This window comes from Vidua chalybeata, chromosome 15 (genome assembly GCF_026979565.1).
Source record: "Vidua chalybeata isolate OUT-0048 chromosome 15, bVidCha1 merged haplotype, whole genome shotgun sequence".
Classification (NCBI taxonomy): Eukaryota; Metazoa; Chordata; class Aves; order Passeriformes; family Viduidae; genus Vidua; species Vidua chalybeata.
In genome coordinates, this window is record NC_071544.1 from 4,368,499 (window position 1) to 4,379,979 (window position 11,481).

An 11,481-nucleotide genomic window follows, 5' to 3' on the forward strand; every position below is an offset into this window, starting at 1 on the left:
CAGTATAGGGAGAACAGAACCACATAACAGTAGGTAGCTGCTGTCACATAGAGAAACAGGGACATGGGGCGAAGAGTTTTATTCTCTGTGTCCTGAATCCTCAAGGTTTGCTGCTCCCAGGATTTGGGTGGGATGTTTAAAGAAGAAGTTGTTGCAAGGTTTACCCTCAGCAAGCAGGGATCAGTTATTTGCACTGCTAGGAAGGGAGGTCTTACAAGGAGGAACCACTCACCTGAAGTGGCATGAAAGATTTTCCTCCTTCACCTTGGGCAGGTTTCCAGGGGAATCGCACAGATCATGCTGGATTTTCCTACGAGGGCAGAGGCCCAACTCTTCTGCCCTGACCTGAAAAGACTCCCTGAAAACTCACTGAGTTTTAACTGTATCCTTTCTGCCTTTTTTTGTTCTTGTCCAGAAGGAAGGAACTGGATTATATTATTTTTATTTAGGTTGTCCCTTTCCTGTGCATGAAGCACAGACTTTCCAAATTTTACACATGTCCATCACCAAAACGTATCTGGCTGCTGCACAGGAACTGCAGAACAGCACAGGCACTTTCAGCTATCCCAGAGCACTAGTGTCACACAGAGCAGGCTGACCTTTGCTCCAGAGAAGCAGACATGGTAAAACTAATTCTTATTTTACAGGAGTGTTGCAGGACTCAGCACTCAGCATTCATTAAAACACTTCCAGGCTGCTGATCAAAGCCAGCAAGCCTGCTTGGCCTTGCACCGGATATTGCACATTTGTGTAGACACACTCTGTTTTGGTGGCAGGTACAAAGCAGTAAAAGATTAAGGTTCTTCTCATGCCATCTGTTTGTCTTGAATCACATCATGAACCCAGGGCCACTCGCTGATGTGTGGGGAATATCCAGTGTGAAAAACACATTGACTCCCCTGTGAACATTTCAAAAGTTTAATAAAGGACAATAGGAGACAAGGACCACAGAGCAGAGGTTATTACAGCCAGGTGCATCTTGGCACTCAGCCAGGAGCACACTGTTATCCTCTGGGATATACTCCTTAAATACCTTTTCCCTTACATCAGGCTTTTGCATATTCATAGAGCCTTATGCATAGTAAACTTTTCCCCAAACTAGTTTACATGTTCCAAGAATTGTTTAGCATATCTCCTCATTGGATCTGCCTTTTTAGAGCATGTGTATTCCTTGGTTGTGGTTTCAGTCCTTTTTTGTCATCACCTCCAGTTTGGGCCCTGGCCCACACTGCCTTCAGCACGGTGAGTGCTGATGGTTGGCAGATCTGTACAGGTGTCCTCATCCTGTGTTCAGTGGGTGTTATCCCATCCCAGCAGGCATTTTAACACAAGCACACTTATATCAGCTATTGCACTGAGCTTAATTACCAACAGAAATAAAAACTATATCTTGATAACAAAGTTACTTTAACACCACACATATAAAATCCATCTTAATATTTGCGACAATCATTATAATATTATAATATGCATCTATAACATCCAGCAAAATAGTTACCACATTTTTTGACTCCTTTCCACCTCTGTTGTCCCAGCAGAGAACCTCTGCCAAGGAGACATCATTCGAGAAGTGGTCCGTAAGCAGCAGGGCTACACCTCGTGCGCCACGGCCTCCAAAGTGCCGCGCCTGGAGTGCCGCGGCAGCTGCGGCGGCGGGCAGTGCTGCGTGCCCCTCCGCAGCAAGAGGAGGAAATACTTCTTCCAGTGCGTGGATGGCTCCACCTTCACGGAAGAACTGGAGAGACACGTGGAGTGCGGCTGCTCAAAGTGCTTATAAGCCATTCTTCGGTCTCTCGACACTTTAATCGACTCAGAAGCGTTATCTAAACGGGACCTATTTACTTGCAGAGTGAAGAAGAAGAAAAGAATTATTAAGTATATTGTAAAATAAGCAAAAAATAGAACTTATTTTTATTATGGAAAGTGACTATTTTCATCTTTTATTATATAAAGTATCGCACCACTTTGGGTATATGTATCATATAGTGAGCTATTTTTACCATGAAACTTTTTTAACAGTTGTAAGAAAAAAAATTTCAAAAGCTAAAAGGTTAAAAAAAAAAAAATTATATATATAAAGAAAACATAGCCTAACAGGAGAAATGTGGGGTGACTTTATGTGTATGCACAATGAACAGACGTAAAGGTGTTCCAAGGACCCACTGCCAGACTGATACGGGCTGAAGAAAGCTCCAAGGCCCTGGCTGGGAGTTCCAGGTGAGCGGATCCCCGTGACTGACTGCATCCAGGCACCCGAAGAGCCTCCTCAGCCCCTTCTCTTCCCAACACTGCCGACGCTGGTTTGCTCCTGTACAGTGGCCCCGCTTGCTGTTCATGAACTGGTTCCCTGGAGCACACAGGCACTGCCGTAGCTTGAGGCTAATTACATTATTTGACTATTGTAATACTATAATACATTTTTGCTGTGTATGTTGTATTTATCTGTGTTCATGTTATATTCTGCGGCAACTGTATCTATAGAGCACAGGCAGCTTTATCCAAAAGAAGGGTGCAAAGGGAAAGGAAGTGGAGAAATTTATGTTGCTTTGGGTAATTTGGGGGCAAAAATGTGAAATAAGTGCTAAGTGATGCCTAATAAATGACATAGTACTTTTGTGTAAACTCCTCAGCTATGTTATTTCCCAAGTTTGTGCCTTCTTGCTCCCAGTCTTGAGCCCTTTTTTTGTATATGAAATGTAAGGAATGCACTGCTACATAGTTTATCACACCTTGACACTTTAACTTGCAAAGGTTGTAAAGAGCATGAAAATACCGCAGGTGCCAGAACGCACCTGCAACGTATCAGCTTTTACTGCCACTGTCACTTGAGCCAGGGGTGTGAGCTGGGCCGTGGCTGCTGCCCAGCCACACGCTGGCTCTGAGCAGCTGCCTGCCTCCCCACGGCTTTCCAAGCGAGCAGAAGTTGCACTAAATCCATGTGAAGGTATTCAGCTGAGACCTGTCCTGCAGGGAGAGGTGTCACAGCTCCGCCCAGTGCAGCCTGACCTGCTCAGCCAAAGCTCCTCCACCTGCTCTGTGTCCTGCACTCGTGCCTCCCCAAGGACCCCCACTCACCTGAGCTGTGTTCAGAGCAACTGCTGAGTAGGAATTGGAAATCAATGCAGGAATGAATTCTCACTGTGGATGTGAGGGAAAAGTTGACTCTGGGAGTGAGTTTGATTTTTGAAGGGTTTTTGTCAGGGCTGCCTTTCAGGGTCAGGACATACATGCAAAGAGCACCATGGATACCTTGAATTTTCTCTTTCTGTAAGTTTCAAACCTCCCCACCAACAACTGTTCTATTACCTGTATAATTTCTTTCTTTATCTAATGGAGTAAGTATTATGAGCCTCTCTTCAAGTTCTCTGTCTCTAAGGAAGGTAGTCAGAGATGCTTCCTAGCAGCCATAAAGTCCTTCTGGAAACGCTTACTGGTCTCACCAAAAGGCTTTCAGATCAGAGGATTCAGCAAAGGATGAGTAGGAAAGTTGAATCAAGAAAATGGGACAGCTTTGATTTGGGCTTTGGAAGGATGCACATGACAAGTAGAAATGTTTATTTCCCACTAAAGCAGAGAGACCATCTAGCTAGAATACAGCCAGAAAGCTGTAACATGCTCATTGTTCTTCTGCTATGTCAGTCTCTCCCTAACTGCAGTAGTTCATTCATATTTCTCTGGTACGACCAGAACAATGTGAGCAGAAGGGACATAACCAATTTAACAGGCATCTCAAAAAATCATCAAAATAAATATAAGTACATGGAGCTGGCAATCAGTGAAACATAAAACAATCACTACTTAATGTGCCAGACTCTGATACAGTACAGCTCAAAAGCCAGGGAAAAACTAACCCTGGTTGCAAGTACCATGGGCTGCTTTTTATTTTTAATACACCAGCAACAGCTCATTGCAGCTGGGGTTTGTGATGTACAACAAAAATCACCTAAACCACAACCTACATGTTTTTAAAAATTCATGCGAGTAACTGCAAACACTTGTACAAATATGTGCCAGGCACACGACTACCATTAATGTTTTATAACTGCTTAAAAACATTTGAATTTCTAAAGAAGCAGCTGCTGTGGTGTCAGGCAGAGGAAACCCAGCCTAGCAGTGGCTCACCAGCCCTCAGATTTGTAGCCACTGGACTGCCAAGGCCTGCAGAACCACGGCCCCTCTTGAACCTGCCCAAGGCTGCGCTCACTCTGTCGCTGGAGCAGCAGCACTGTGAGAAACAGGGTGACATTCAGGGTGGCCTCACACCTGCTGCAGGGTGCTTTGAAAGCAAAGGCCTGGCAAGGCAAAAGCCATCAACATCTTGTTAACACATCACTCTGGGATTTACTTAAGCCAAGCCTTGCAGCAAAGGGACCAGCAACAACTCAGCAAGGCTGGCCCTGTTCCTGGCCCTTTTCTGTCGTGGCACTTCAGTGTTACGTGTCGGGATAAAGGACTCAGAAAATATCTATTTTGTAACCAAATGATGCAATTTTTGTATGCTTTTAGGCAACACTTGCCACTGGAGAGTGATGCTTTATGTCCATGATTCTTTGACTTGCTATAGAATTATTTTAAGAAGAAAATAAAAAAGCATTCAGATGTGCCAAAAATGTGAGGTTACCTGAAGTGTAATTAGCTCTGAAAATTCCTTTTTAACCTGCCTAATGTTACAATCGATTTAAAGAACTGTGGGTACAATGCAGTAGTTTTTACCTCCAGAAAATTTTAATATAAAGTGAAGATGCTTACCCTTTAAAAATGGCAATGCAGACTGGTGTGAACTGATGTATTTTATTATTAGATTCTCATTGTGATGTAAGTTTAAATAAATTGTTGGGTTATGGAAGATTGTAACACCTTGTCATGCAGATTATTTCTCTGTATATTTGAGGTATTGAGTCCAACCTTCAGTGTCCACAGGAAACGATGGGGGAACTACAGACATTCCTCTTGGACAAAGTCAAAGAACAGCTGTAGTTAAAAGTGGTATGTACATTAGTTACAAATTTTTATGGCATCACAGCCTAGTATTCTAGGAGTCTTACATGCACAGGCAAAGTAAGCCACATAGTTTTTGATCCTGGACATTTTCTTTAATTAAAATCTTTATTTGCTACATTTTTAAAACTGTTTGATAAAGACCTGCAGCAGAAACACACTAATTAATTACTGTTAGAATAAATGAAGAAATACTGGGAATGGAGCTGGAGGGAGTAGGGCTCAGGAAATGGAATTCACACAGCCAGCCACGGATGGAAGGGATCCTGTGATGTCCTGACACACATGCACTCCAAATCTGCTGCCACACTGCTGTAGATGATTATTTAATATTAATGACCCAGCAGCAACAGATTTCTGCTGTTGATTGCATTCCAGCCTTAGTGTAGCATAAAATAAAGCTCCCACCTAATCCTCTGCCTTCCCTCACCCATGCCCCTGTGCAATACTCACATATTGCTAATTATGCTTCAAACTATGGCTCCTAAGAGTTGCCTTTGCAGTTCCATGCAAAACTGGTGGCAGCAGTTAGCCAATAAAAACACTCAACCTTAATGAGCATCATTAAGTCTGAACTATGAAGGTTAATTACATAATTGTAGCAGATGGCAGCATTTTCACCTAAAGCAAACCCAGCTGAGCCCACTAAAAAAGCTAGCAGGGAAGTGTTCAAAAATGTCTGGGTAGCGGCTGCTCTGGTTTGCTCAACAGTTTATTTGGAGTGCTCGTGGCTGTGCAGCTTGGTGGTTTCTGAGCAGGCATTCAAGAACTGCAGCCTGAGGATGCAATGCTCCTGTTTGTGCTTCTGCTTGCACTTACCAGCCGTGGTATGAGGCAAACGGTGCTGGAAACCGTCTAGCCCACGTTCCTTTATCTTTGTGCTTTCTAGTCGGCAGGGAATAGTTGGATGGAGCTGCTGCTTGCACGGTGCTTGGCTGCGGGGTTTGCGTTGTTCTCTGGGGTCCTGTCGCTTCTGGTCTCTGTGATCTCTTCCAGGAGTTGCCTCCCAGTTTCTGCTCCTGCTCACACCAGGCAGCCCTGCGGTTCAGCAGGCTGGACAGGCGGAGCTGGCTCAGCTCTGCCGAGCCCAGCGTACTCCCGATGCCTTGGTTTAAGGCCCAGCGAGATGTCACACTGGGTGCCAGCCTGGCACCGTTCTGTGTGCGCGCTGAGGATGTTTTTCAGCTGTTTTCCAGATGTTTTTCAGCTGTTTTCCAGATGTTTTTCAGCTGTTTTCCAGGATGGGCCCCGCAGCTTTGAGGACAGCGGAGGTGAACGGGGTCCGCCAGCAGGTGGCGCCGCAGGGCGGCCCGTGCCGCTCCGGAGGGGATGGGATGGGAATGGCGATGGGAATGGCGATGGGATGGGAATTGGACGGAATATTTCAGTGGAAAAGGACCCTTAACAGCTATTAGAGCAACTCAGGGCTGACAGAGTCACCACCCCTTGTTGAGGGCACTGCCCAAATGCCTCAAGCACTGCCAGGCCTGGGGTATAACTGCCTCTCTAGGAAGCCTGTTTCCACAAAATAGACTCCCTAATGTCCTGTATAAACCTCCCTGGTCCAGCACTGAATCTTCCCATGCCTACTGTCTGGATCCTGGGGAGGAAAGCTCAGCACTTCCTCTCCATGTCTCCTCACAGGAAGGAGAGTGCAGACTGCAATGAAGTCACTCCTCAGCCTCCCTCCCTCCAAACTAGACAAGCCCAGTTCTCAGCTGCTCATCACAGGAGTACAATGTGATACACAGATTTTCTGGGAAGTTTTAAATAATAACTTCTCAGTTAACTTATATTTAAATAATAACTTCTTGATCCTGAGCCATCAAACTCTTAGTGTTGTTCAGCTGTGATGACAGGAGTCCCTGCTGTCCCCACAACATGACATGGGATCAGTGTGGGTATACCCCAGGAAACTGCATGAACTGGCAGCAGAAAGACAGCTCTGCTGAGCCCCAGGAGACCATGTGAGACCCGAGGGTCTCCAACACTTCATCAGCACCGTCCCTGGCAGCAGGAAAAGGGCTCTATGTGCTGGCATATGGAACACTTTGTGCCTACTCACTGTGGCAGCCCCAGGACAGAGGTGTGACATCAGTGTCACACGGCTGCTGTTATGTTGATTATTTCCATGCTAGCACCTTATGGAATAACAACTGATTCTGCTGTTTCTACCCCAGTTCTGCTGCTGTTTGCTCATGCACACCGAGGTAAAAGCACCGCGTGCCTGCAGAGTTCACTACCCAGCAGGGTCTCCAAGCTGGCAGGCACACAGCCTGTGACACCTCTGGTGTGTGAAGAAAGCACAGCTGCTCCTCCAAGCACCTTGACCCTCCGAGAGCCCTGCAGGCAGCAAGGCACTCCTGGGGCATGGAACGGAGCACGCAGGCAGTACAAGCAGTAGCTGTTAGTATGAGAAGCTTCACGTACCTGTGATGCAGGGGCACCCTGCAGTCTCACAAGCACGAGGAACAGAGCTTGCTGTGAGACTTGAACAGCTTTGTATCTTGTTCATGTGTGATCTCTTGACCTTCTTCTCCTTTCCCAGGGCTTCTGAGCTTTCAAAGTACACCGATGCTCAAGGTAGTCTGGGGATGACAGGGCCTTCTCTGACTTGTCTCTGACGTTTGTCCCCATGGCACAGGGATCACTCATTTTCTGTAAAAATAATATTTTACAAGGCTGTGTCTTATCTGGGGAGGAAAAGTGCACATCCTACCTCTGAGGTGTGGAAGGGAGGAAAGTTGGGTAAATGAGTGTTCAGGGGATAGCTCAAAACTGACAGGGAATCAAGCCATTCTCAGTGGTCCAGCTAATCTTTCCCCAGCAGTATTTAACCAGCTCCTCTGCTGGAGGAAGGGGGGATGTTTGGAGTGACGGTGTTCATCTTCCCAAGTCACTGTCACATGTGATGGAGCTCTGGAGATGGCTGAACACCCACCCACCCACGGGAAGCAGTGAATTCATTCCTTGCTTTGCTTTTCTTGCATGCACACCTTTTACTTTCCCAATTAAACTCATTCCAAGAGTTCTCTCACTTTTACCCTTCCAGTTCTCTTCCCAATCCTACTGACGGGGGAGTGAGGGAGTGGCTGTGAGGGGTTGGACTGCTGACTGGGGCTAAACCTCGACAGGCAAAAGCCTCAGCCCTGCCTTTGGCACTTCTTGCAGAGCAAGGTTACAGGAACCAAATACCACAAGGTAATTTAGGTGGGGACTTTGCAGCACACGAGATAATATCAGGCTTTCACCTAGCATGTGATAAGAGCAGGCACAACAGGCAGTTCTTATACAGCAACTTACACTTCCTTAATTACACACCAGCGTATTTTGCATCTCTTAACCTGCCCTAGTTTCTCCTGGTAAAGCACTCAGTGAACTGAAGGGGGATGGGGTGTTTTAATATTTTTCTTATTTACTATGTTGAGATAAACACCGAAGTATGATTTACGGTGCCAAGACACAGACTAAGTTGGTCTTACCAATAATAAATGAGATTCTTATATAGCAATGAAACAATTTTCATTTCACCCCAGTAATAACTGATTTTTTTAAAGTCCTTTCCTTCAGGTATATCATTCATATAGAATCCTCTCATCTGGTTTAATTACCCAAAGATACTGCATAGTACTTTAGGACAGTAGTTGTTTAAGTGTATATATATATTTTTTTTTAAATATATTTGTATTTATATAACTGATCATATATTCACCTTCAGATTTATTTATTCTTACTTAGGAGCTTTTCCAAGCAATGTGTTAACTGACATACAAATAACTCCAATCTAAAAGGGCTCATAACTTAAAAATCAATTGCTCTGAAAATTAATGAAGGTTCTGAGCCTCTCATAGGCCTGCGTTAAACTTCCACTTTGATCTAAACCTCAGCTCTGAGATGGACTAAAGATAGCTGAGCATTGATCTGAGTTTAATTTTTTGGGGTTTTATTTCACAAATTCTGTCTTAGCTGTAACATTCAGATAAAACACTGCAGCTTATTGTGAAGAAACCGAAACTTCCAATTTGCTGATCTTGTTTTTAACTCAACAGCCCTTAGCTCATTCATTATCATAGAGCCTTTATCTATTCAAATTTTTCACATGGGGAGATGAGTTAAGAGGGTTTGCTTGGCACAATAGCTAAAGTGGGCATCCAATGCATAAAAATTCAGAACTTGCTCCTAAAACCCATGCACAAAATATGCATTTTTGTCCCTGACAGAGTCCAAGGCTGGGAAAGCAGTCAGTGAATCTGCATTGCTGGAAAGGGAGAGTTCTCATTTCCTCAGAGAAAGGCTGGGTCTCTGCCTGTTTCAAGACAGCAGGAATCAGACAGCTGTCAGGCTGTACACTACGTTTTTTCTTATTTTTCTGCATGTATATATTTATTACCAGCACTTCCCAGGGATGGTATTTCATTTCCTCTAGAGTTAGAAGGTGTGTAGGAAACAGTCAGAGTGTCAGTGCTGGAAAAAAAAATTGCCTCAGAATTAAGGTAATAAAAAATCTCCCTGCAGATCTGTTTTCCCCAACCCCACCAGAGATGTCTGCAAGACACCGGATAGCTCATTTTACACCGAACATTCCACACTGCACAGTCTGGTGACAGGCAGGAAATTAAAGACTCTTTTTCAATCATTGTGTATATTTATGAGCAAGTTAACTTCCAGGTAGCAGCTAAATTCTTGTATTCTCTAACATGTATGTAAATGCTTGTGTTTAATGTTTCAATAGTAAACTACATCACAGTGAAAAACCACAAAACCACACCAAAATTTCCTCACTTTAAGAGTGACACACGGGAATTTCCACAATTACACGTAGCTTACAGAAAGAGAGCAGTTCTGCAGCCTTGCTAATACACTCTGAACTTCCTTTAAAGGATGAGAAATGAACACTTAGAAGACTTCAGAGTAAGTTTGCCAAATACAGATATTTCAGAAAGGAAACATGATAAATGGGAAAGGGTATCCAGATGAGAATTTTGGCTTTTTAATATAAGATTCTGGATTAATATGAACAATAAATATATTATAGGTTTTACATGTTTAGGAAGCAGTGGGGGAATGGAGGGTGAAAAGACGAGGCTCCTGTCCTTACACAACAGGTTTGTGAGTAAACCTCGTGCCCAGGAGACATTTCGTCTTTCCTTGGTTTGTGAACAGTTATTTCAAAAGAGACTTTTGCCAAGGCTAAACTCCAGACACAAAGAAACTTCAGCTTCCAAGTTAGAGATTATGCCCAAATCCTCCTCCCAGACCAGAGCTTTTAGGTTCATCCTAGGTCACAGTAACTGATCTATAGTTACACAGCACTTTATCACAAAGGAGAAGGAGAAAGTGGGAACAACCCATTATGAATTCTTGCTGGAAAGCCCAGGGTTGTGAGCAGTCGGTGAGAGACCTCACCGTGTCCTGCCACTGGCAGTGCCCAGTGACATGCTGGCCTGTGCCAGGAACAGTGTGACCAACAGGAGCAGGCAGGGATTGTCCCTGTGCTGGGCACTGGGCAGGGGCACCTCCAGGCTGTGTCCAGCTCTGGGCCCCTCGGTTCAGAAAGGATGTTGAGGGGCTGGAGTGAGTTTAGAGAAGGGAACAGAGCTGGGGATGGGTCTGGAGCACCAGGAGGGGCTGAGGGAGCTGGGAAGGGGCTCAGCCTGGAGAAAAGGAGGCTCAGGGGGGACCTTGTGGCTCTGCACAACTCCTGACAGGAGGAGACAGCCAGGGGGGGTCGGGCTGTGCTCCAGGGAACAGGGACAGGAGGAGAGGGAACGGCCTCAGGCTGGGCCAGGGGAGGTTTGCTATCAGGAGGAATTTCTTCACAGAAAGGGGGATTAGATATTGGAATGTGCTGTCCAAGGTGGTGGTGGAGTCACTGTCCCTGCGGGTGTTTAAGGGAAGACTGGACGTGGCACTCGGTGCTCTGGTCTAGGTAACATGGTGGTGTTCGGTCCTAGGCTGGACTCAAGGATCTCAGAGGTGTTTTCCAACTGATTGTGTGATTAAACATCAGCCTGTTGCACCAGGTAATGAAGAGTTTCCAGGGAAATAAAGTTACTGGTGCCATCACTGGAGTCCAGGCACAGGAAAGATGTCATTTCCCAAACCGCTCCGGTGCTTAATTGTGAGAGCACTTCAGTCCGAGCGAGGGGAAATGAAAGCAAACTCCAAGTGCCCGTCTTACTTAGCGACACACAGCATTCGGGTGCGGCTCTCGCAGCCCCGCGGAGCCGGAACCGCGGGGCCCGACACCGCCTGCAGGTGAGGGTGTCACGGCGGCCTGTGCCCGCTGCCCCTGTCCGTGCCCCGCTGCCCCTGTCCGTGCCCGCTGCCCCTGTCCGTGCCCCGCTGCCCCTGTCCGTGCCCCGCTGCCCCTGTCTGTCCGTGCCCCGCTGCCGCGGCCCAGCGCGGCGGCCGGCGGCGGGCCCTGTGGAGCGGCGCGGAGCCCGCCGGGAGCTGTAGGCGCGGCCGGACTGCGGCTCCCGG

The 11,481-nt window shown here is 46.1% G+C and overlaps 1 protein-coding gene across 2 annotated transcripts in view; it reads left to right on the forward strand.

The window, feature by feature from the left end:
• The window catches only part of SLIT3 (slit guidance ligand 3), a 472,224-nt gene extending 467,370 nt beyond the window's left edge, over nucleotides 1-4,854 (forward strand). The window contains exon 36 of one of the 2 annotated variants that reach the window (XM_053956603.1): nucleotides 1,536-4,854. In XM_053956603.1, the coding sequence (XP_053812578.1) occupies nucleotides 1,536-1,777 (242 nt within the window). In that variant the 3' untranslated portion in view covers nucleotides 1,778-4,854. The remainder of the gene's footprint in view (nucleotides 1-1,535) is intronic. The other variant, XM_053956604.1, reaches the window with a different exon arrangement.
• The last annotated feature ends 6,627 nt before the right edge of the window (nucleotides 4,855-11,481 follow it).